The 26585-nt window shown below is 40.6% G+C and overlaps 1 protein-coding gene across 1 annotated transcript in view; it reads left to right on the top strand.

Annotated features, from left to right (window-relative positions):
- LOC115130169 (dipeptidyl aminopeptidase-like protein 6) overlaps window positions 1–26585 on the top strand; it is a 297134-nt gene that overhangs the window by 227932 nt on the left and 42617 nt on the right. Inside the window, exon 3 of the mRNA XM_065019378.1 lies at window positions 12030–12128. Coding sequence (XP_064875450.1) covers window positions 12030–12128 — 99 coding nt within the window. The remainder of the gene's footprint in view (window positions 1–12029; window positions 12129–26585) is intronic.

Raw genomic sequence — 26585 nt, 5'->3', positions numbered from 1 at the left:
CTGAGTGTGGTGTATTTTTTAAGGATTACGTTTCTGAGATGGGAGTCCAATTCCCTGAACATACTGCACAACCTGTAGTCCAGCCCCTTGCTATTCTGAAACTATTCTGTACTGCTCATTGCACTAAATAGTCATTTAAACAAGACAACTGATCCATCTGTACCCCAGAGTTACAGTAAAGGAGGATAAATGTGGTTATGCATTGAGATGGCAGGTCTTCTCCCACTCACGAACAGAAGTTTGTTGATACATGTTTCCCCGCCAAACATCAGGGTAAAAACACTGGCTCCTGACAAGCACTTTGTTTTCACAACCTTAACTTCCCTCTTCACTCACAATGACAAGCTGCTCTCTTTTGTATCTAAGTCACATATCGATTAGTACCACAGGGATGGCACATGCTCGCTACGTCAATACAAGTGGGTCAAGGTTTCTCCACTGTCTTTCAGGGGTTGGAGTATTTATGTGACTGAGGAGTGACATGCTGACTGACTGACTACTGACTGGCTGACATGCTGACTGACTGGCTGACATTCTGACTGATTAACTGACATGCTGACAGCTCGTTGAGGTCGTCAGAGGAGAAAATAGACCCATCCAGTCATTGGAGCTGCTGCTCTTGTATACCCCTTGTCTCTGCCTCCAGCTCTTCCTGGGAAAGGCAGTTACTGGCCTAGAATAGGTACTTCTGTCACTGTACACTGACCCCTGCAATCATACAGAACTCAAGTGGCAGGCTGGCTAGAATTCCAAGAAAGTGTTATTTCTTGATGTTTGGAAGAGGAAAATACATGGGTTTTATGTGGTTTCAGTTGCCTTCTGTTTGTTTTTATTTCCTGTTCATTCTTGGTCTATTATCTGTAAGAGATTACACGCACAGTGATTGATGCTCATAATATATAATATATAATAATATAACTTTATCATATCATTTTTTTATATTAATATGGCTGCAGGTTATAGTTCCTGATAAAGGAAAGCTGATATGGCTTCTAGAGAATGTTTCCTTAACTCTTGTAACACAATTAGGGACTCAAATCTCAACAGACCTCCAGACTTAAGTAGATGCACACACAGACACACACACACGCTCACAAATGTACACACATTGACACACACAACATAAAATGTAAGTAACATTTTTACAAACATCCAATCCATGTACATTCCGCCACAGATGCAGTATGATTGGTTTACATGGACCATATTTTCCTTTTTTGTTGTTGTGACTGCGCATTGGTGTGTGTTAATAAGGCAATTTGCTTCTGAAAACCCGGAGAGGGAACATGTGTGGCACAGAGTCTTGTGTTCAAATTGGGCGCGACAGGCGGCCACAACACGTTGGTTATGACTGCTTGCGTGGTGATCCTTTGAGAGGATTCATGTGTAGATTGTCTCGGAACCTCCCGTGAGCTGTCTTGGTGAAGAATGGACTGGCCCTGTTCAAATAATTCAGAAATGCATTCTTCCTCTCTACCTTCCTTGAAGTAATCACTGATTTTAATTGATTAAATTTGTCTCAGTAGGGGCCTCCCGAGTAGCACAGTGGTCTAAGGCCATCTCTGTGCCACTAGAGATCCTTGTTCGAGTCCAGGCTCTGTCGCAACCGGGAGACCCATGGGGCAGCACACAATTGGCCCAGCATCGTCCAGGTTAGGGGAGGGTTTGGCCGGCAGGGATGTTCTTGTCCCATCACACTCTAGCGACTCCTGTGGCGGGCCGGGCGCACTGCACGCTGACACGGTCGCCAGGTGTACGATGTTTCCTCTGACACACTGGTGCGGCTGGCTTCTGGGTTAAGCGGGCATTGTGTCAAGAAGCAGTGCGGCTCGGCTGGATTGTGTTTCGGAGGACGCACGGCTCTCGATCTTCGCCTCTCCTGAGTCTGTACGAGAGTTGCTACGATGAGAAAAAAAAAGTGTCAGTAAGAGGGTGATAACCTTGCTTTCACCTACCTATACAGTCACTGATAGATCTGTGTTTACCTCCAGGAAACAAGGGAGGAAAGACGCATTTCTGAACACGGACATGATCACCAAGGGAACAGGGAAAGATGTGACATAAGAGACTCTGTAGGAACAATTGTCCTCAGACCCAGCTCTCTGTCTGTCTGTGTGTGTGTGTGTGTGTGTGTGTGTGTGTGTGTGTGTGTGTGTGTGTGTGTGTGTGTGTGTGTGTGTGTGTGTGTAACTACATCATCTTTTCATTTGTGAAAGTATGCATGTGTTGAATGATCACGATGACAATTAATATTTATCTGTGTACATGCTTTTCTCTGACGGTTGACGTTTATTGAGATGTCTTGTCCTGAAGGTGGAACTGAGCGATTTCCGCTAAACGGGCCATCTGCAAAGTCAAAATTGGCTATATTGTAAAAAATCTGGAAAACAAAAATGAACTTTTGGTTCTTAATTTAAGTTTATGCATTAGGGTTAGCAGTGTGTTTAGGATTAGGTTTAAAATCTGATTTTAGGAACACTGCAGAGTTGCTGTCACGCCCTGGCCATAGAGAGTCTTTTATTCTCTATTTTGGTTAGGCCAGGGTGTGACTAGGGTGGGCATTCTAGTTTCTTTATTTCTATGTTTTGGCCGGGTATGGTTCTCAATCAGGGACAGCTGTCTATCGTTGTCTCTGATTTGGAATCATACTTAGGCAACCTTTTTCCCACCTGTGTTTTGTGGGTAGTTTTCTGTATAGTTTATGCATCTTACAGAACTGTTTCTTTTTTTTCACTTTGTTATTTTGTTCAAGTGTTTTGGTTAATAAAGAATCATGAACACTTACCACGCTGCGTTTTGGTCCGATCCTCATTACGACGAGAGCCGTGACAGTTGCCTCCAGAACAAGATTCATGGCGAGAAACACTAACCTTCTTCTCGGTGTGCCTTTTCCACCTCTCACCCTCCTACATTCCCATGCACACCTTTATGGTGCCACACTCACATCACTCTTGCACACGTCTTAAATAGCTATTAAGCTCCAGCACGCTTGTGAATTTAAGATGCAGAACATATTAATATTTATCTCATTGCAGGTAGGGAGGGGGTGGATGGTGGAGGAAAGATATGATTGAACCAGTAACGGGAAAAAACAAAGCATATTTAATAGGCCATCCCCAATGGGTAGCCAGACCCCATGCTGGTTTCATCTCCTTCTTCATCTCTTCGCCTCATCTCTCCCCCAGCTCCGCACACGGCAGGGCTCCAGAGTTCGGCAGGCTAGCACAGATTCAAGACTGGAAAATAATTCTAACTGTCTTGGCCAAACAAGGATAGCATTTAGCGCCGAACGCCGTTACTTTAAAAACCCAGGGGATCAGCTTTAATGGATTTACTATTTTATCTTCAAATGCACTTTTCTCTGACTTTGCCTTTGGACACAATAAAGAAAGGTTGAGGTTTTCTGACCTAACATTGTTATCTGTTCTGAAGTAGTACTTCTATGTAATAAAAGGGCAGAAAAGATTGCTTCTATTATTGCAACCTGTGCGAGAGCGTCAAGTGATGGGGTTTGGTACTGAAAATATGACTTTGTCTCAGGTTGCTTCTAACTTAGTGTCACTTCACTCAGCAATAAACTAACCTCAAAACTCTTGTTTGATTAAGTGAATTCTAAAAGCAATATTTGATGATTCCTTTAAACATTTAATTTGTCCTATGACCTTTCATATGCATTACGTTGGTCTTCATCAGATGTCCATGTCCTCAAGTAGAAGAGTCACTACTGTAAATATTCCCTCCAAGGTTTAGCTACAATTCCCTCATCTACAGACCACCTCCTTATTCTCGCCAAGTGAGTGAATATCTCCGCTATGGAAACTAAAACAAATCGGTTATTGCATGAAGCTTTTTTTTCAGCCCTGATATGAATATCTGAAAAAGAGTTGCACGGCAGACGGAGAGCTCATGCGATCAGATCATATGTTTTGAATTATGAGGAAATGAATCCGGCTACCCCAGACATCTAGTGTAAATACAACAGCCCATTGAACTGATCAGATCATCTATTGATCTTAACCAGAGCCTAGAGGGCTTTAGTCTTAATATTCATTTCTTGAGAAGTATAGTACATCACCCTGACAGGACAGTGTACAGAGAAGTTGTGAAGATGTAATTGCAGATCACATTGTGTTGAAAATACTCATGTATTCCGTCTTGATTTGTCAGTGTTTTGAATAGCATTGTCACTGAAGGGAATAGATCTGGACGTGTCACTAGTAACACCAATTGAGTTTTCCCCCATAAACCTTATTCACAGCTCCCCTTATTTGAGCGTGTATCTTCACCGCATGTGTTGTACAAAGGAAGGCTCAATGACGTCATATAAAGATACCATATAGAGGAATGCAGCACCCATTGGTGCTTCTTGTCCTCCAACATAGAGTTATGAACACTAGAGGGAAGATAGTTATGAACACTAGAGGAAAGATAGTTATGAACACTAGAGGAAAGATGGTTATGAATACTAGAGCAAAGAGTTATACACACTAGAGGACATATAGTTATAAACACCAGTTGAAATGTAGCTATAAGCACTAGAGGAAAGATAGTTATAAACACCAGTCAAAATGTAGCTATAAGCACTAGAGGAAAGATGGTTAAAAACATTAGAGGAAAGATGGTTATAAACACTGAAGGAAAGAGTTATAAACAGTAAAGAAATATAGTTATAAACACTAGAGGAAAGATAGTTATAAACACTAGAGGAAATATGGGTAGAAACACTAGAAGAAAGACAGTTATAAACACTGGAGGAAAAATTATAAACACTAGAGGAAAGATAGTTCAAAACACTAGAGGAAAGATAGTTCAAAACACTGGAGGAAAGATAGTTATGAACACTAGAGGAAAGATAGTTAAAAACACTAGTGGAAAGATAGTTATTAATAGTAGAGGAAATATGGTTAATCTTCGGGATCGGTGTTCCTTCCACGGGACGGTTGAGCTAACATAGGCTAATGCGATTAGCATGAGGTTGTAAGTAACAAGAACGTTTCCCAGGACATAGACCTATCTGATATTGGCAAAAAACTTACATTTGTGTTAATCTAACTGCACTGTCCAATTTACAGTAGTTTTACAGTGAAATAATACCATGCTATTGTTTCAGGAGAGTGAACAGTTTTGAACATGAAAAGTTATTAATAAACTAATTAGGCACATTTGGGCAGTCTTGATACATCATTTTGAACAGAAATAAAATGGTTCATTGGATCAGTCTAAACCTTTGCATATACACTGCCTCCATCTAGTGACCAAAATCTAAATTGCAGCGGGGCTGGAATAATACAGCCCGGCTGCAATAGCCCAAATGCAATTTTCTTGCATTTCAAAGATGATGGTACAAAAAATAATACAAAAGAACGGTTGTTTTTTTCTCTGTATTATCTTTTACCAGATCTGTTGTGTTATATTCTCCTACATTCCTTTCACATTTCCACAGACTTCAAAGTGTTTCCTTTCAAATGGTACCAAGAATATGTATATCCTTGCTTCAGGGCCTGAGTTACAGGCAGTTAGATTTTGGTATGTCACTTTAGGCGAAAATTGGAAAAAAGGGGCGGCTCCTGAAGAGGTTTTAAAACACTAGAGGAAAGATAGTTAAAAACACTTGAGGAAAGATGGTTAAAAACACTAGAGGCAAGATAGTTATAAACACTAGAGGACAGATAGTTAAAAACACTAGAGGACAGATAGTTAAAAACACTAGAGGACAGATAGTTAAAAACACTAGAGGACAGATAGTTAAAAACACTAGAGGACAGATAGTTAAAAACACTAGAGGACAGATAGTTATAAAACTAGAGGAAAGAGTTATAAACACTAGAAGAAAGATAGTTACAGTGGGGCAAAAAACTATTTAGTCAGCCACCAATTGTGCAAGTTCTCTCACTTAAAAAGATGAGAGAGGCCTGTGATTTTCATCATAGGTACACTTCAACTATGACAGACAAATTTAGAAAAAAAATCCAGAAAATCACATTGTAGGATTTTAATGAATTCATTTGCAAATTGTGGTGGAAAATAAATATTTGGTCAATAACAAAAGTTTATCTCAATACTTTGTTATATACCCTTTGTTGGCAATGACAGAGGTCAAACGTTTTCTGTAAGTCTTCACAAGGTTTTCACACACTGTTGCTGGTATTTTGGCCCATTCCTCCATGCAGATCTCCTCTAGAGCAGTGATGTTTTGGGGCTGTTGCTGGGCAACACGGACTTTCAACTCCCTCCAAAGATGTTCTATGTGGTTGAGATCTGGAGACTGGCTAGGCCACTCCAGGACCTTGAAATGCTTCTTACGAAGCCACTCCTTCGTTGCCCGGGCGGTGTGTTTGGGATCATTGTCATGCTGAAAGACCCAGCCACGTTTCATCTTCAATGCCCTTGCTGATGGAAGGAGGTGTTCACTCAAAATCACACGATACATGGCCCCATTCATTCTTTCCTTTACACGGATCAGTCGTCCTGGTCCCTTTGCAGAAAAACAGCCCCAAAGCATGATGTTTCCACCCCCATTCTTCACAGTAGGTATGGTGTTCTTTGGAAGCAACTCAGCATTCTTTGTCCTCCAAACACGACGAGTTGAGTTTTTACCAAAAAGTTATATTTTGGTTTCATCTGACCATATGACATTCTCCCAATCTTCTTCTGGATCATCCAAATGCTCTCCAGCAAACTTCAGACTGGCCTGGACATGTACTGGCTTAAGCAGGGGGACACGTCTGGCACTGCAGGATTTGAGTCCCTGGCAGCGTAGCGTGTTACTGATGGTAGGCTTTGTTACTTTGGTCCCAGCTCTCTGCAGGTCATTCACTAGGTCCCCCCGTGTGGATCTGGGATTTTTGCTCACTGTTCTTGTGATCATTTTGACCCCACGGGGTGAGATCTTGCGTGGAGCCCCAGATCGAGGGAGTCTGTCAGTGGTCTTGTATGTCTTCCATTTCCTAATAATTGCTCCCACAGTTGATTTCTTCAAACCAAGCTGCTTAGCTATTGCAGATTCAGTCTTCCCAGCCTGGTGCAGGTCTACAATTTTGTTTCTGGTGTCCTTTCACAGCTCTTTGTTCTTGGCCATAGTGGAGTTTGGAGTGTTACTGTTTGAGGTTGTGGACAGGTGTCTTTTATACTGATAACAAGTTCAAACAGGTGCCATTAATACAGGTAACGAGTGGAGGACAGAGGAGCCTCTTAAAGAAGAAGTTATAGGTCTGTGAGAGCCAGAAATCTTGCTTGTTTGTAGGTGACCAAATACTTATTTTCCACCATAATTTGCAAATAAATTCATTAAAAATTCTACAATGTGATTTTCTGGATTTTTTTCTCTCATTTTGTCTGTCATAGTTGAAGTGTACCTATGATGAAAATTACAGGCCTCTCTCATATTTTTAAGTGGGAGAACTTGCACAATTGGTGGCTGACTAAATACTCTTTTGCCCCACTGTATTAACACTAGAGGAAAGATAATTATAAACACTAGCGGAAAGATAGTTATAAACACTAAAGGAAAGATAGTTATAAACACATGTCATTTTGAGAAAATGGCCGATGAAGATAGGCTAATGCAATTAAAATGTACGTTCCATAAATATGACCATTTGTTTCACAGGAATGAAACTCTTGTTCATATATCACTTCGAAACTGAAAAATAAACATCAAATCTACCTTTTACAAATATATTAGCATGTTTAATACATTTGTTTCAAGCAATAGAGCATATGCTTTGAATACTGGTCTGTTGGACAAATATTCAGTTTTGGGCAAATTCTCATATCACTTTACTCAATTTGTCACAGACAAGAATTTTGTATGGCTGTTGAAATGTGCAGAACAGTAATCAGCTTTGCCTGCCCCAAATGTAAGGCCCTCTTTGAGCTGTTGCTGGTGACGCGTTACTTTCTTGACTGTGTCATGGGACCTGCGCCCACGCTTGGCACACTCCATTGAAGCAGCATCAGCTATCACAACTCTCCCAATCTCTGATTGCTCCAGTGTCACCAAAGTGCTATCAATCCACTTTGTTCATCACATTTGTTATAGCAGTGGCTCCCTCAATGTGGCTACTGCCATAGAGGCTGCTCCGTCAATGCGGCTTTTGCCCACAAAGACAGTTTTGGGGCATCACGACCATATTACAGAGTTCAGACATTTACAGTGCCTTGCGAAAGTATTCGGCCCCCTTGAACTTTGCGACCTTTTGCCACATTTCAGGCTTCAAACATAAAGATATAAAACTGTATTTTTTTGTGAAGAATCAACAACAAGTGGGACACAATCATGAAGTGGAACAACATTTATTGGATATTTCAAACTTTTTTAACAAATCAAAAACTGAAAAATTGGGCGTGCAAAATTATTCAGCCCCCTTAAGTTAATACTTTGTAGCGCCACCTTTTGCTGCGATTACAGCTGTAAGTCGCTTGGGGTATGTCTCTATCAGTTTTGCCATTCCTCCTTGCAAAACAGCTCGAGCTCAGTGAGGTTGGATGGAGAGCATTTGTGAACAGCAGTTTTCAGTTCTTTCCACAGATTCTCGATTGGATTCAGATCTGGACTTTGACTTGGCCATTCTAACACCTGGATATGTTTATTTTTGAACCATTCCATTGTAGATTTTGCTTTATGTTTTGGATCATTGTCTTGTTGGAAGACAAATCTCCATCCCAGTCTCAGGTCTTTTGCAGACTCCATCAGGTTTTCTTCCAGAATGGTCCTGTATTTGGCTCCATCCATCTTCCCATCAATTTGAACCATCTTCCCTGACCCTGCTGAAGAAAAGCAGGCCCAAACCATGATGCTGCCACCACCATGTTTGACAGTGGGGATGGCGTGTTCAGGGTGATGAGCTGTGTTGCTTTTACGCCAAACATAACGTTTTGCATTGTTGCCAAAAAGTTCAATTTTGGTTTCATCTGACCAGAGCACCTTCTTCCACATGTTTGGTGTGTCTCCCAGGTGGCTTGTGGCAAACTTTAAACAACACTTTTTATGGATATCTTTAAGAAATGGCTTTCTTCTTGCCACTCTTCCATAAAGGCCAGATTTGTGCAATATACGACTGATTGTTGTCCTATGGACAGAGTCTCCCACCTCAGCTGTAGATCTCTGCAGTTCATCCAGAGTGATCATGGGCCTCTTGGCTGCATCTCTGATCAGTCTTCTCCTTGTATGAGCTGAAAGTTTAGAGGGACGGCCAGGTCTTGGTAGATTTGCAGTGGACTGATACTCCTTCCATTTCAATATTATCGCTTGCACAGTGCTCCTTGGGATGTTTAAAGCTTGGGAAATCTTTTTTGTATCCAAATCCGGCTTTAAACTTCTTCACAACAGTATCTCGGACCTGCCTGGTGTGTTCCTTGTTCTTCATGATGCTCTCTGCGCTTTTAACGGACCTCTGAGACTATCACAGTGCAGGTGCATTTATACGGAGACTTGATTACACACAGGTGGATTGTATTTATCATCATTAGTCATTTAGGTCAACATTGGATCATTCAGAGATCCTCACTGAACTTCTGGAGAGAGTTTGCTGCACTGAAACTAAAGGGGCTGAATAATTTTGCACGCCCAATTTTTCAGTTTTTGATTTGTTAAAAAAGTTTGAAATATCCAATAAATGTCGTTCCACTTCATGATTGTGTCCCACTTGTTGTTGATTCTTCACAAAAAAATACAGTTTTATATCTTTATGTTTGAAGCCTGAAATATGGCAAAAGGTCTCAAAGTTCAAGGGGGCCGAATACTTTCGCAAGGCACTGTATTTGCATTCTGGGTTCCTCCGTGCTACATTCTTTTGAGTTTGTTATCATTTGACATCCTATGATATACAGGTACCATTTTCTGTACAACCTCAATATTGAAAAATGTATGGCCTCCAAGGTTTTTGTGACGGGGTGAATCTTTACCATTTTCTATGGCTCACTGGTAATAGCACCAATGCACACACCTATCCCGTAGTTGGAAGTGAATCCTTTCTTGAGCCAAGTGCCATCAAAGGATACATGAATGTCTATGATGGCATCCTCATCCTCCTTCAGAAACTCTGCTATGTCTGGGTCTATATCTGCGTATGCTCTTCTAATTATCTTTGCAGCACTCTCCATTGACTGTAGCCCTCTCTGAATCTCTGCAACTAAAGTGGGGGGGAAAGTACTTATGTCTGTCGACATTACAGACATAACTGCAGGACTAAATATTAGCATACGAGCATGTATTTACTTTATGTAAAGCTAATTTCTCACTAATCACATTTGGCTATAGCCAAATGAGACTGTAGGCCTATGTGAGTCTCATTGTATAGTTATGTTTTCCTATCACTCTGTTTTATTCACTTTGAATACATTTGCTGGAGCAAGGAAATGAATATTCATACACAACAAGTCACCTGGTAATACTGGGCCACTCCCCCTTTTTATTTACCTGTCATTCTCCTCTCATGTCTCTGATATGAGCTGAGACGCAGGGAAGGAATCCCTAGGACTTTGCTTATTTTCTTTAGAGCTGCATAACCAAGTCCAAGTTTGTGGGCTAGAAGAACCATCCTCACATTTAAATCAAATACCACATCTCCCCTGGAGCACTCCTGCAGCCTGGATGAAATGTAAACACTGCATGCATCCCGATCACCTTCACAGTCTGCACATTCTATCATGACAGAATTACAGAATCACTGGTTGATGAAGTCTATGGTGATTTTCAGTCCAGTGTTTAGACACTTCAAATCATGTACAAGTTGTTTTTTTGGAGACGTGGAATAAAAGCCACTGTTGGCTGGCTGCTGTCTGGTTGATCGCTGCTAGTTGTCATCTTCATCTCAACTCATTTGTGTCTCAATGTGCTGCTGCTGGCTACCTCCTTTTCCTGCTCTACCTGTACTGCCACTGCCTCGATCGGCGGATCAGGCACATTGTTTCTGTCATTCACTGCTTTTCTCGCATTGGCTAACTGAGGTTGTCTATTTTTATGCACATACTGTAGGTATATTCTTCGAGATTTTCTCATTTACTCTCTCTTTACGTTGATTCTTCGCAGGAGATATTTTCAAACAGGGAAGTGCTGCGCAGCACTTGAGGCATTTTAACCAATCAGGTTGCCGGAAAGGGCCTTTAAATGCCAGTAACCAATCGGATGTCACGAAAAGACTAATCTTTCAGCACGAAGCACTACTTCTACAAAGGATATAGCCATGTATGGACTAGCTAACGATATGCTCCGGAAAAAAAGCTTTTGATTTAACATGGAGAGTTTTAAAAATAGCGGTTGAAGTTCTACATGAAACATGCTATCAAGAACAACATTTATGTTACGTGTAGTTGACGGAGTTGAGATAAAATTATACAAATAAAGTATTGTGCTTATAAACCCAGGGTCATTACAGTATTTCTCTACATTATTGTCTATTTATTTGTACATTTTATGAGAAGCAAAATCACAATTTTTGCCTGTGGTGCCTGGCCTTAAAACCGCTAGAGGAAAGATAGTTATCAACACTAGCGGAAAGATAGTTATAAACACTAGAGGAATGATAGTTATAAAATCTACAGGAAAGATAGTTATAAACACTAGAGGAAAGATAGTTATAAACACTAGAGGAAAGATAGTTATAAACGTTAGAGGAAATATAGTTATAAAAACTAGAGGACAGATAGTTAAAAACACTAGAGGAAAGATGGGATGTAACCCCTTCTGGTGTGTATAACTTTATGTCCTCCACACAGTCGTCTCAGGCAGATAATGAGCTTGCTTGGCTTGAGGCCTGACCGTAAAAGCAGCATGTTAGGATACAACTGTTGTTTCTGGCCTCAAGCTCAGTACCAGTACTACCATCGAGACACTGACACAAATAACCATATGCTGACTTTCCCCCAAATGGCTTCTTCAGTTGTGCGTTGTGTTTCTGTAATTAATTCAAGTAAATGTGCGTTCATTGTGAAATGACCCTCTGCTATTATTTAGTTGGAATTGAGTGTTCAAAATTGTAAATTGATTAAAATGTATTTAAAATGTGTTTTCACTTGTTCCTTTGCAGGCGAGGATGACAGCTTGGCCCTCAAGGGGAAACTGACCGTGGGGGACATCTTCAGGAAGAACTTCAAGGTTCACGACCCTGAGGCCAAGTGGATCAATAGTGAGTACTCTATTGATGTCGTAGAGGGGTGGTCATGAGACATCCATATGGGTGATACGTCATGTATTCACTGTGGACATTCAAACAGGGTCATACATTTCCCACCAAAAGGTAAAGTTATGCTAATTAACCTGAGTTTAAGACACATATTGAATAATCTGTTGGGGTTGGCAGTCAAATAACTAAGGCAATTGTGACTGTATAGTAGGAACTCTGTTTTCAGTTGGTCGATGTATAGGTTTAACTGAACATCAGGAAAGTTTCAACACTGAGTTCCATTGAATTGAATAGAACACTTCCCCTTCCTACACTGCTAGCATCGATTTAGAATCATTATTGCAACGGTGTGAAAAACATTGATTGAGCCCTTTGTTCTACTAACAACACCTTCTGCACCAATGATCTCATTGCCCATCAGTGAATCAGCTCATCTTTAGATGTTAGCAAACACAGTGTAATGAGTGTGTGTTGAATCAATGTCATGTGAAACGGCTCATCTCACTATCTTGATAGGGGTGGTTTTACCACTCTCAGATCAGTCAATCGAATACACCAGCTCATCTCTCAATGTTAACAACCATGCTGTAATAATGTATGTTACTGTGTTGAATCAACGTTAGTAAGGAGCCCTGACTGGTGCTCTGTTATATAATACAGAGGGGTGATACTATGGGTGATCTGACCAACTCAAATGATTAAAAATCAGAATTTTTTCAGTCAGTGTTGAACAGAGTTAGAGATTCCCAATGCATGTGCTCAGTCCTCTACCGACTGCCTAAAAGGGTTACATTACATGGAACCAGTGTTTTTCTGAGACTACTTTCTCAGCCAAGCCTTAGATGACAGCTATTAGAACTAGCTACGTGTGCCTGCGTGTGTGTGTGCCAGCCAGTGTGTAGGAGTCAGTATAGTCAAAAAAATGTCAAGGATTACAGGGGTTGACAGGACTTGCTCTATCCTCTTGTATAAAACAGTGAAAGAGTGTGTGAAGTCTCCAGTCGATCACATGAAAGTGAAGTGTGTTTTCTAGTTTTTATTTTATTGAACCTTTATTTAACGAGGCAAGTCAGTTAAGAACAAATTCTTATTTACAATGACGGCCTACCAAAGGGCAAAAGGCCTCCTGCGTGGATGGGATTAAAATAAATACAATATAAATATAGGACAAAACACATCACAACAAGAGAGACAACTCTACAGAAAGAGAGACCTAAGACAACAACATAGCAATGTTGCCTGTGAAAGAAAATAAAACTTTGACTGCAAGACACATTGCAGACACATTATATTAACCAACTGCTGGTTTTAATAGAATGATCAGGGCCTGACTCCTAGAGGCACTTTACAGCCAAAGGATTAATGAAGCAACTTTGATATAACTCATGTTTAATGAAGCTGTCTTCTCCTATCAGCCAATAGTCTCGCCTAAAGAGGGTGCAGATGGGAGAGAGTACACTGAGTATGCCCAGGCCTGTTCAAGTACTGTACAACGCTTCCTTCCTTTATTCTTCCCTTCTCCGTCCTTGATATAATCACTGATCTGACACATTTCGGCGGTTGAGATCAAAAGCCTCTAAACATACTGCTTTCACCAATTCAGTACCATCTGATCATTAGTGACTGTCTTACACCCAGTGGTTTTTTGGGACACATAAAATGGTTAACCAATCTATGAAAGTGAATGAGTTGCAGTAAACGGCAAAAAAAGTAGGCACTGTTTGGATGTTAACATCTGTGCTTCTTTAAAAGTCATTCTCCTCAGGAAATGTTCCTCATTGCATGAAACACCAAGCAATTAATACTATAGTATTTTCCTGTGTCAATAGAATGCTGCGTTCTGTCACTTTGATAAGCTGGTTAATAATAGCCTCCATACGTCCTCCATACTGTAGCCTACATGGCAAGCATGAAATGGGAGTCATCTTAAAGATATGCCTTTCTACTGTAGCTGTTTATGGTTGACAGACAGCAACCTGCCTGCAGAGAAAGTCTTCTTAGGGACCCTGTAGATGCAGCTGCCAAAGATGGAAAGAGACTAGAGGTTCATTATCGACTGATTATTTGATGTACGTTAGCATGTCATATTCATTTAGCGATGTGCGGAACTCCGAGCATTCAGAACTTGCAATTATTGGCTTTCGATGACAGGTCTGGAATTTACATTTTTTGTAAACCTAATTTAACCTGGAATTATATATTTTTCGACGTTGTTGAGCCATCTATCAATTTCCTGGGAGACATTTGTAATTTCACCTCTAGAATTTATAATGAGTCAATGAGTTTATTTTGTTGCTGATAAGTCCAAATACTTTTTGGGGTATTTTATGGCAATATAAGCTGAGTTCATTATAAATTCAGACAGCACAAGCTACTCATGGTGTTGCGATTTGAATACCCCTGCGGCCTTGTTTTATCACAATCTTTAACAGTAACCAGTGGTGTAAAGTACTTAAGTAATATTACTTTCAAGTACCACTTAAGTCATTTTTTGGGGTGTCTTTACTCTACTATTTATATTTTTGACAACTTTTATTTGAACTTCAGTACATTTCTAACGAGAATAATCTACTTTTTACTCCATACATTTTCCCTGACACCCAAAGTTACATTTTGAATGCTTAGCAGGACAGGAAAATTATCCGTTCACGCACTTATCAAGAGAACATCCCTGGTCATCCCTACTGCCTCTGATCTAGCCGCCTTACTAAACACAAGTTTATCCCAGTAATCCATAAAAGTAACCTTGTTTCATCACAATCCATAACAGTAACCTTGTTTCATCACAATCTATTAATAGGTTGCACCTCCGTCACTCGGTTGCGTCATGCCATTGTTATGAACGTTCTCAAGTCATCCTCTATCAGCGGCGCCATAGTGGTGCCCTAAAGTGGTGATAAGCCCAGTCATTCTGGACGGATGCTAACTACTGTTAGTCTAAATTACACTATATTGCCTGGAGTAAAATATTTAGTAGGAGACAACTTTTCCAGCATTATTATGTCGTCAAAATTACTTTAGACAGATGCCAATGTTGTCATTTGCTAGCAAAGTTTGTCAAAAATAGCCAGCAATACTAACGTTAGCAAGCAAAAATCCTGTGGCCTCCCCTCAATCTTAGCTAGCTACCTAATGTTATACTGCATCTAAAGTTAATCTGGTTTTACCTACTAATTATTTGCCTCCTTTTGAATGTCATTGTATTTCCAAGCCACTGTAATGCACTTTTGATGAAGTCTTCATTAGCGCTCATTGACGATGCATTGAGTAGAATGCTCAGTCTGGCATCAGTCCAAAACGAATGTTCAAAACAATATTTTGACGAAACATGCAACCCATGGATAACAGTAACCTTGTTTCATCACAATCTATAACAGGAACCTTATTTCATTACAATCTATAACAGGAACCTTGTTTCATCACAATCTATATCAGGAACCTTGTTTCATCACAAACTATAACAGGGACCTTGCATCACTGTTTGCCTCCATGGAACTCTCCTACATTAGCCTGGCCCCAGATCTATTTGTGCTTTCTTGCTAGCTCCTATGGTTATTGTCATGCCAAAATGACCATAGAAGTTGGCAACAGCACAAGAGATCTTGCACCAGGTTACTTCTGTATATATTTGCCCTTAAAAATGTCATCCACAGTAGGCAGAAATAGCGCCATGGCCGCCGCCTCACCACCGTTGTTATTATTTCTATTGCAGAGCTGAGGAGCGTTGCGCAGCCTGTTAAAATAAATTGCAGCACATATTGTGCTCCTCTATCGCTCGTGCAATGATGTCCGAGGGGAAAAAACTGTTCGTTGTTTGCAGTAACTTCTTTGTTGTCGTAATATTGCAAATGGATGTGGTTGTTTCACCATGAAGGATTTCAGCTTTAAAGACCCCCATCACCATTCTAAACATATCCACCACCCATCATCATTGGATTTAGTCCGCTACATCATTTTTCTATTAGTGTAGCCCATTGATATTCTGTGTTTGTCTATCTCCAGCATAAAATCACAATCAAATGTATGCAGCAAAAGCATCAACATAATTTTCATCCAGCAATGATAAATGTAAACCTGGTTCAATATTATTGCATGGTTTCTAGCAGCTGCTCTCTGTTTGAATGAAGCAGTATAACCTTGTACGGCTATACTGACTTCCACACACTGGTCGACACACACACACACACACACTCCTCTCCTCCTGGCTGATGTATGCTAAACATGTAGCGAGAAGAGATTTGCTGAACGCCATCAAGCAAACAGACATGATTGGCCAAATAAGTATCTTTTAACCTTGATCAGAGCTGATGACTGACCTGGGTGGTGATTTGCCTGAGAGCAGCACCACAAGCAAAGTAGTGCCCCCTAGTGTCAAAGCTTCATTTTACAGCTTAATTTTATACAGTGCAAGTCTTTCATTATATTCAGATTATGATTTTAATGGTCTAGCCGGCCCGTGACCTGATTCAATACGGCCCGCGGAATCATGCTCAGATCACATAAAGAATTTGCGATAGTAAAGTTTTGAAAAACGTATTTGTTATTTAAATTAAAAGCTCAATGAACACTCGCCTTTGTGTAATGATTTAGCTCCCACCGCTTGTGGGACATTTATTTTGAAGGCCCGTATAAATAACAACTGCACGAGGACCGACAGTGACTGACAGGCTGGCACACATATCACAGTTACAAATAGTAGCTAGCTAGAAATTGCGCAAAAAAATAATTTTTCAAAGATTTCAAAGTAAAGGAAAGTAGACAATGAATGTAGGGTGTTCCAGCAAGAGTGGACATCGAAATATTTCTTTATTGAAGTATCAGGAAAGCTGTGTGCTTAGTGTGCAAAGAGAGCATCGCTGTATTGAAAGATTGATATTCTTACGAGGCATAACCCCAGACTTTGAAATTACAGAGGAGCTTGCTTCAGTGCTGTCAATGAAGAGCACAACCACAGGGAAATATGTATTGGTGGAGGTTAATAAGTGTGGGGCAAAGCTGTGGACTGAGTTTTGAAAAGTTATCCAGTGTGACCACTGATGGGTGTCCAAACTTGACAGGAAAAAATGTTGGCCGTTTGAAAAGGATACAAGATCGGGTAGCTGAGCTGAACCCAGATCAGAAAATGTTTTTCCTGCATTGTATTATTCATCAAGAGGTGCTCTGAAAATCTGGTCAAAAAATTAGGCATGTTGTGGATACAGTCACTAAAGTGGTAAACTTCATAAGAGCAAACTCTTTAAACCACAGGCAGTTTGTCTCACTGTTGGAAGAGGCAGAGTCGGGTCATGTAGATCTCCCCTACCACATAAATGTGACATGGCTGAGTTTGGGGAAGGTGCTTAAAAGGGTGTGGGACCTGATGTCGGAGATTGCTGAGTTTTTGCAAATGAAAGGAAAATATGTGGATTTCCCTCAACTGCAAGGTAAAGAATAGTTGGCTGATTTTGCCTTCACCGTGAACATTATGGCCCTCATGAATGAACTGAATTCCAAACTACAAGGGAAGGGCCTTTTTGCACATCAGATGTACAGCCTTGTCAAAACCTTCAAGGGAATATTACTCCTCCTGACCAGCCAAGTAGAAGCCAACAATCTCACCCACCTTCCGACACTACTAGTCTGTTCCCTATCAGATGACCAGCGGGAGAAGTATACATCGCTGCTGCGTGCTTTGAACGGTGAGTTCTCGTTTTGAGGATTTCAAAGTGTTGGAAAATGACATGCTGTTGGTTTCCTCTCCTTTCACCTTCAATGTGGATAATACTCCCACTGACCTGCAACTTGAGCTTATCGATCTTCAGTCTGATGCAGTGATTGGAGAACTATTTAAAATAATGTCACTGACGAGGTTCTATGCATCTCTCGATGAACAAAACTTTCCAAAGATTAGGAGTCCTGCTCAGATGTTTGTACTGTTTTAGTCAACCTATGTATGTGAACAGACATTTTCAGTATTGAAATATAACAAGTCAAGGCACAGATCATCTCTTACTGACTCTCAGCAATCCTGCGCATAGCGACGTCAGAAACTATACCTGACTTTACTGCTTTAGTCAATGCCCATCAGAGACTTCACTCCTCACACTGATTCAGTAGTTTAAATGTAATGTTGAGCTTTCCCTCTTTCTTGTTGTTTGTTTTTGTTTATACCCGTTAACAAGAGTTTTGTCCATGGTGCTGAATGCACAGTGTACTTTTTCCTCTGTGTAGTTCATTGCATGTTTAATAATGAAAATACCTACCAAAAGGAGAACATGGATGTGGTTTATTTTTGTGTATGTTAAAAAAGTAAAATAAGTAGCATATCTGGATGTGATTTACAGTAGATATATATGTCAACACAGTCATGCACATGATGTATAATCCTGTAAATGCAAAAATATATTCTAATGTGGCCCTACATGGAAAATAATTGCCTAGGCCTGGTCTAGCAGCATAGCCGCGGGAAGATGTTTGGAGGTGGGGCCCAGGGGGGAAAAAAATGTTTTGCCCGCGCTACAGACGACTATATCAGTCCACTAATAGAGGACTAGTAAAGATCCAGCGCACTACTTTTGTGAAGAAAAAAATACAAATAAAGTGGTATAAATATTTTGGGGATTTCCGATTCTTCAGGGGGTGCTGCAGCACCCCTTCTTGCCCGCGGCTATGGCTAGCACAGGATTTCCCAAACTCGGTCCTCGGGACCCCAAGTGTGGCATGTTTTGCCCCGAACACTACACAGCTGATTTGAATTATCAAAGCGTGATGATTAGTTGATTATTTGAATCAGCTGTGCAGTGCTTGGGCAAAAAACTAAACGTGCTCCCCTTGGAGTCCCAAGGACCGAGTTTGGGAAACACTGGGCTAGCAGGTCATTCTAAATTCATTAGAATGGCACGAAGTGAATACAGCAGTATCTGACCAATCCAGGCCTTCTCCTCTGTAGTCTGTGTGGTTGTGTCCCTCTTTAAAAGAAAAACTGCAATAACAAAACAAAAACTAAGTGAAGCACACTTTAACCTCAGTGACCAGTGCTAGTAATTGAATAGGAAACTATTTGAGCATAGCTAACTCAACCAACCACAACACTCTCACTGTCCTCAATAAGAAGCTTCACTATGTCCTCAATAAGAAGCTTCACTATGTTCTCAATAAGAAGCTTCACTATGTCCTCAGTAAGAAGCTTCACTATGTTCTCAATAAGAAGCTTCACTATGTCCTCAGTAAGAAGCTTCCCTATGTTCTCAATAAGAAGCTTCACTATGTCCTCAGTAAGAAGCTTCACTATGTCCTCAATAACAAGCTTCATTATGTCCTCAAAAAGAAGCTTCACTATGTCCTCATTCAATGTTGTGTATTAGTCGTTTCCCCACAGCAGGTATAGCAATACATATTCCTGTTAAAACAAAACCACATTCTGTGTGTTTTTAGTCTTTTCATGTTTATTGTAATTTACTCGAGGCTGCCCTATGTATATTGTACTCTTGCTTGTTGCGTTGAGTGGCGTGCTGTGGCTCTGAGACAGAAAAGAAAAAGTTTAAGAACGTGAACGCCATGATAAGGAGGTTTAATTTTGCAGTTATGGGGCTGGTTTGATGCCGGCCGGTGGACTCATAGGATTCAAGCAATGGACTGAGGGTAAAAAATGAGTCTCGGAGGCGGCCTTGATCGGTGTTCCATAAATCAAGGTAAAAACTCCTATCCAGCCCACCGGACAGGAGCCATCGGCAGCTCACACACTATTCCCTCCCATCTCCTACTTTGGGGAATAGGTTCATGCAGTACGCTGTGTAGATATTATGGCAAGGCTCTCCGCTGTGGAATTGTATTGTTGTATTAGGGAGGCTTGACTATGGCCCCTTTCAGAGATAAGGTCGTCCTATTCAAATGGTAAACGGTTTCTTCAAGTCATGGGTTGAGGTGTAGAGCCTGGAATAAAGGAAAAGACATGGGAAAAATTTGAAGTATATGTATTTGTTTTCTTCAATAGACGTCCTCAAGATGACTAGAAAACTCAATAGAGGGTAAGCTTCCCTCCACGTATACAGTACAAAGACATGGTAATATTGCCTCCACGTATACAGTACAAAGACATGGTAATATTGCCTCCGCGTATACAGTACAAAGAGATGGTAATATTGCCTCCACGTATACAGTACAAAGACATGGTAATATTCCCTCCACGTATACAGTAGAAAGAGATGGTAATATTGCCTCCACGTATACAGTACAAAGACATGGTAATATTCCCTCCACGTATACAGTACAAAGAGATGGTAATATTCCCTCCACGTATACAGTACAAAGAGATGGTTAGCTTCCCTCCACATATACAGTACAAAGAGATGGTTAGCTTCCCTCCACGTATAGAGTACAAAGAGATGGTTAGCTTCCCTCCACGTATACAGTACAAAGACATGGTAATATTGCCTCCACGTATACAGTACAAATACATGGTAATATTCCCTCTGCGTATACAGTACAAAGAGATGGTAATATTCCCTCTGCGTATACAGTACAAAGAGATGGTAATATTCCCTCCACGTATACAGTACAAAGACATGGTAATATTCCCTCTGCGTATACAGTACAAAGACATGGTAATATTCCCTCTGCGTATACAGTACAAAGAGATGGTTAGCTTCCCTCCGCGTATACAGTACAAAGAGATGGTAATATTCCCTCCACGTATACAGTACAAAGAGATGGTTAGTTTCGCTCCACGTATAGAGTACAAAGAGATGGTTAGCTTCCCTCCACGTATACAGTACAAAGAGATGGTTAGCTTCCCTCCACGTAAACAGTACAAAGAGATGGTTAGTTTCGCTCCACGTATAGAGTACAAAGAGATGGTTAGCTTCCCTCCACGTATAGAGTACAAAGAGATGGTAATATTCCCTCCACGTATACAGTACAAAGAGATGGTTAGTTTCGCTCCACGTATAGAGTACAAAGAGATGGTTAGCTTCCCTCCACGTATACAGTACAAAGAGATGGTTAGCTTCCCTCCACGTAAACAGTACAAAGAGATGGTTAGCTTCCCTCCACGTATACAGTACAAAGACATGCGTGAATATTATTCACAATCCGACCTCTATCCTAAAAGATCAATAATATTTGTACTATAATATTTGTACAAACAGAGAGGAACAAAAGGTAAACAAATTGGTTTGCTTTACAGATAATTTTGCCATGGGGTGGGGAGACGGTTTCGCAGTTTTAAAAGCAAATTTACTGCAATTCTAAACATTTTGCCATGACTTAAGCCATGCTAATATGATATCTGAATGAGAGTGACTAACAAAATCAATGTGGGCCCCTGGGCGCGTGCGCTGCATGCCAGGTCGGTAATCAGGACATGATTACTACAAGTTTAGATAGCTGGCAAGACTAACTACACTAATGAACTTTTTAAAATTGTCTTTACTGGCATAGGCTAATTACAGTACCTTCAGAAAGTATTCACACCCCTTGGCTTTTTCCACATCGTTGTGTTACAATTTGTATTTATAAAAAATGTATTCAAAATTAAAAGCTGAAATGTCTTGAGTCAATAAGTATTCAACTCCTTTGTTATGCCAAGCCTAAATATGTTCAAGAGTAAAAATTCACATAAAATGTTTTTGCTTAACAAGTCCCATAAGTTGCATGAACTCTGTGTGCAATAATAGTGTTTAACATGCTTTTTTAATGACTACCTCATCTCTGTACCCCACACATACAATTATCTGTAAGGTACGTCAGAGGTGCAGTACATTTCAAACACAGATTCAACCACAAAGACCAGGGAGGTTTTCCAATGACTCGCAAAAAATGACACTTCATGGTAGAAAGGTTAATAAAAGAAGACATTGAATATTTTTTAAATTTGATTTAACCTTTATTTAACCAGGTAGACCAGTTGAGAACAAGTTCTCATTTACAAGTAGTGTGACAAAAAACAACAACACAGAGTTACACATGAGATAAACAAAAGTACAGTAAATAACAATAGAAAAATCTATATACATTGTGTGCAAATGGAGTAAGGAGGTAAAGCAATAAATAGGCCATAGTAGCGAAGTAATGACAATTTAGCAAATTAACACTGGAGTGATAGATGTGCAGGTGATGATGTGCAAGCAGAAATACTGGTGTGCAAAAGAGCAAAAAAAGTAAATAAAAACAATATGGGGATGAGGTAGGTAGTTGGATGGGCTATTTACAGATGGGCTGTGTACAGCTGCAGCGATGGGTGAGCTGCTCAGATAGCTGATGCTTAAAGTTAGTGAGGGAGATATAAGTCTCCTACTTCAGCGATTTTTGCAATTCGTTCCAGTCATTGGCAGCAGAGAACTGCAAGGAAAGGAGGCCAAAGCAGGTGTTGGCTTTGGGGATGACCAGTGAGATATACCTGCTGGACCGCCTGCTACGGGTGGGTGTTGTTATGGTGACCAGTGAGCTGAGATAAGGCGGAGCTTTACCTAGCAAAGACTTATAGTTGACCTGGAGTCAGTGGGCATGGCGACGAATATGTAGCAAGAGCCAGCCAACAAGAGCATACAGGTCGCAGTGGGGGGTGGTATATGGGGCTTTGGTGATGAAACGGATGGCACTGTGATATACTGCATCCAGTTTGCTGAGTAGAGTGTAGGAGGCTGTTTTGTAAATGACATCGCCAAAGTCGAGGATCAGTAGGATAGTCAGTTTTGGCAGCGGGAGTGAAGGAGGCTTTGTTGCGAAATAGGCATTTAATTTTGGATTGGAGATGCGTAATGTGAGTCTGGAAGGAGAGTTTACAGTCTAGCCAGACACCTAGGTATTTGTAGTTGTCCACATATTCTAAGTCAGAAACGTACAGAGTAGTGATGCTAGTCGGGCGGGCGGGTGCGGGTAGCGATCGTTAGAAGAGCATGCATTTAGTTTTACTAGCGTTTAAGTGCAGTTGGAAGCCATGGAAGGAGTGTTGTATGGCATTGAAGCTCGTTTGGAGGTTTGTTAACACAGTGTCCAAAGAAGGGCCAGATGTATACAGAATGGTGTCATCTGCGTAGAGGTGGATCCCTTTGAAGAGGGGGATGACCGCGGCAGCTTTCCAATCTTTAGGAATCTCGGACGATACAAAAGAGAGGTTGAACAGACTAGTATTAGGGGTTGCAACAATGGCGGCAGATAATTTTAGAAAGAGAGGGTCCAGATTGTCTAGCCCAGCTGATTTGTACGGGTCCAGGTTTTGCAGCTCTTTCAGAACATCTGCTATCTGGTTTGGGTGAAGGAGAAGCTGGGGAGGCTTGCGCAAGTAGCTGCAGGGGGTGCGGAGCTGATGGCAAGGGTTGGGGTAGCCAGGAGGAAAGCATGGCCAGCCGTAGAGAAATGCTTCTTGAAATTCTCGATTATCGTGGATTTATCGGTGGTAACAGTGTTTCCTAGCCTCAGAGCAGTGAGCAGCTGGGAGGAGGTGCTCTTATTCATGGACTTTACAGAATATCCCTTTGATCATGGTGAAGTTATTAATTACACTTTGGATGGTGTATCAATACACCTAGTCACTACAAAGATACAGACATCCTTCCTAACTCAGTTGCCGAAGAGGAAGGAAACCGCTCAGGGATTTCACCATGATGCCAATGGGGACTTTTAAACAGTTACAGAGTTTAATGGCTGTGATGATTGGAGAAAACTGAAGATGGATCAACAACGTTGTAGTTACTCCACAAAGCTAACGTAACAGAGTGAAAAAAAGCCTGCACAGAATAAAAAATATTCCAAATCATGCATCCTGTTTGCAACAAGGCACTAAAGTAATTTTGACAAAAATGTGGCAAAGCAATTCACTTTTTGTCCTGAAGTGTTACGTATGTTTGGTGCAAATCCAATACAACACATGGCTGAGTACCACTCTCCATATTTTTAATCATAGTGATGACTGCATCATGTTATGGGTATTCTTGTAATAGTTAAGGACTGGGGAGTTTTTCAGGATAAAAAAGAAATGGAATGGAGCTATAAGCACAGGCAGAATTCTAGAAGAAATCCTAGTTCGGTCTGCTTTCTACCAGACACTGGGAGATTAATTCACCTTTCTGCAGGACAATAACTTAAAACACAAGGCCAAATCTACACTGGAGTTGCTTACCAAGTAGACAGTGAATCTTCCTGACTGGCCGAGTTACAGTTTTGACTTAAATGTACTCAATCTAAATCTATGGCAAGACCTGAAATGGTTGTCTATCAATGATCAACAACCATTTTGACAGAACAGAAAATAATAATGGGCAAATGTTGCACAATCCAGGTGTGGAAAGCTCTTAGGGACTTACACAGAAAGACTCACAGCTGTAATCGCTGCCAAAGGTGCTTCTACAAAGTATTGAATATTGTGAATACTTATGTAAATTAGATATTTCTGTATTTCTTTTAAAATACATTTGCAAAAATGTCTAAAACCATGTTTTCACTTTGTCATTATGTGATATCGTTTGTAACGGTAGCTAACACTGTTCCATACAGATTTTGTGTACCGCGGCATTCAAACGAGGCTGCGATGAAAATTAATGGGACTGTAGCAACTGTGTTGGCATCAAAATCTAGGGCGTTGATTGACATGGTAATGGACCAATAGAAAAGTTGAAAATACTGACCCCTCTGACGCTGTGCGATACATTGTGACATATCACAATGTATCGTATACGTCACACATTATGCAACACATTGTGTGCCGTACAGCGTCTTTCCACCAGGGGTAGCGCCTCTCTTGAAGATTTAAAAACAAGTGAAAGGGACAGGGAAAGGGGGATATCTCGTCAATTGTACAACTGAATGTATTCTTTTTTCGCGTAATCACTGCAAGCCATCATGACTCTCAAAAGTCGCAACAGCCTCAGTTTACTTGTGAAGTTAACTTTAGCCCGACCTAAAAACCCTATTCAAATTCGACACAAACCTTCAAATGTAGTATTTTTTAAATACATTTTCTTTTTATACCTTTTTCGGTATATAATGACACGTTATATAAACTCTTTATAGTGTTTTATAAACATTTTAGAGGTGATAAGTTGGACAAATCGGGTGAAAAAATCAGTTTCCCAACACGACATATCTCCCCCTTTCACTATTACTCAGTAGCCTTCGCTTCCCCCTCACAAGTTTTAAAAAGACCAAGCGGAGCTCCATTGCATTCTTCAATCATGCAGAGACAGGTAGCATGAAGGTCATGTCATTGATTTTGCTGGAAAACAGAAAAATTGTGCTTTACAAATCTATTCATATTACACTTGACCTGGAAGTATACATTTTTGTGGACGCTAAAATACGGTCACGTGTAAGAAACACTGTCATGTACGGACGTTTGTTAGTTATCGTTAGATGGGTGAGAGAGAAAAATCGATACTGAACAAAAATGTTGGTCCCATGTTTCATGAGCTGAAATAAAAGAGTTAGGTAAATCAGCTTTTAGTTATTTTGCACTGTGTTTGTGGAACTATCGTCAAAATGTTCTTAAATGTTTTGGTGCCTCTAGGGCAATTCAGAAAGCTGATTGAGGACCTTATTGCTGATGAATGTGTTAGTTTTTTATCAGCGTGTTTTTCTGTAAAAAAGACCTTGGTCTCAGTATGACTCCCTAATAAAATAAAGGATAAAAAAATATATTTTTGAATGACATGATGCATAAGACCAGAGACCTGCTGCTTAACTTTCTCCCAGACAACTTCCCCCTTAATCACTTTATCCTGGCGCCAGGTCTGGGCTTGTATCGTTTTTTTATCAGTCTAACCATCATCCGCTCAGCCTTCAGGAGGACAAATGACCCGGAACAGGCAAGGAAAATATATTTCACCCCTAGCTTTATATTGTAACCTCAACTCACCTGTCATTTAATGATGTTCAGGTTGTAAAGCTGGTTGTAATGGTGTCATTTCAGTTTTGCCTGCTGAGAAGCTGTATGGAAGAAAGACATCTCTCTGTAGTCAATTATTGGGTTATACACTGAACAAAAATATAAACGCAACATGTAAAGTGTTGGTCCCATGTTTCATGAGCTGAAATAAAAGATCCCAGAAATATTCCATGTGCATGGCATATCGAGAAGCTAATTAAACAGCATGATCATTACACAGGTGCCCCTTCTGCTGGGGACAATAAAAGGGCACTCTAAAATGTGCAGTTTTGTCACACAACACAACTCCACAGATGCAAACCACGTGTATTTAATAATAATGTTTTTTTTAAACATTTTTTTAAACAAGGCAAGTCAGTAAAGAACAAATTCTTATTTACAATGACGGCCTAGGAACAGTGGGTTAACTGCCTTGTTCAGGGGCAGAATGACAGATTTTTACCTCGTCAACTCAGGGATTCTGCTACGGACCCCTCCGGGAACTTTAATCATGCACACATGTCCCCTATTCCCACTGATTAGTATTTGTATATATGTGCCCTTTGGTTTCCATGGTCTTGTCAATTATTGTTACAATGTCCGTTGGTGCGTGTGAGTACCTG

The sequence above is a fragment of the Oncorhynchus nerka genome, linkage group LG6 (assembly GCF_034236695.1).
Source record: "Oncorhynchus nerka isolate Pitt River linkage group LG6, Oner_Uvic_2.0, whole genome shotgun sequence".
Taxonomy (NCBI): Eukaryota; Metazoa; Chordata; class Actinopteri; order Salmoniformes; family Salmonidae; genus Oncorhynchus; species Oncorhynchus nerka.
Note: the sequence above shows the minus strand (reverse complement) of the source record. Positions and strands in the feature narration are given on the sequence as shown.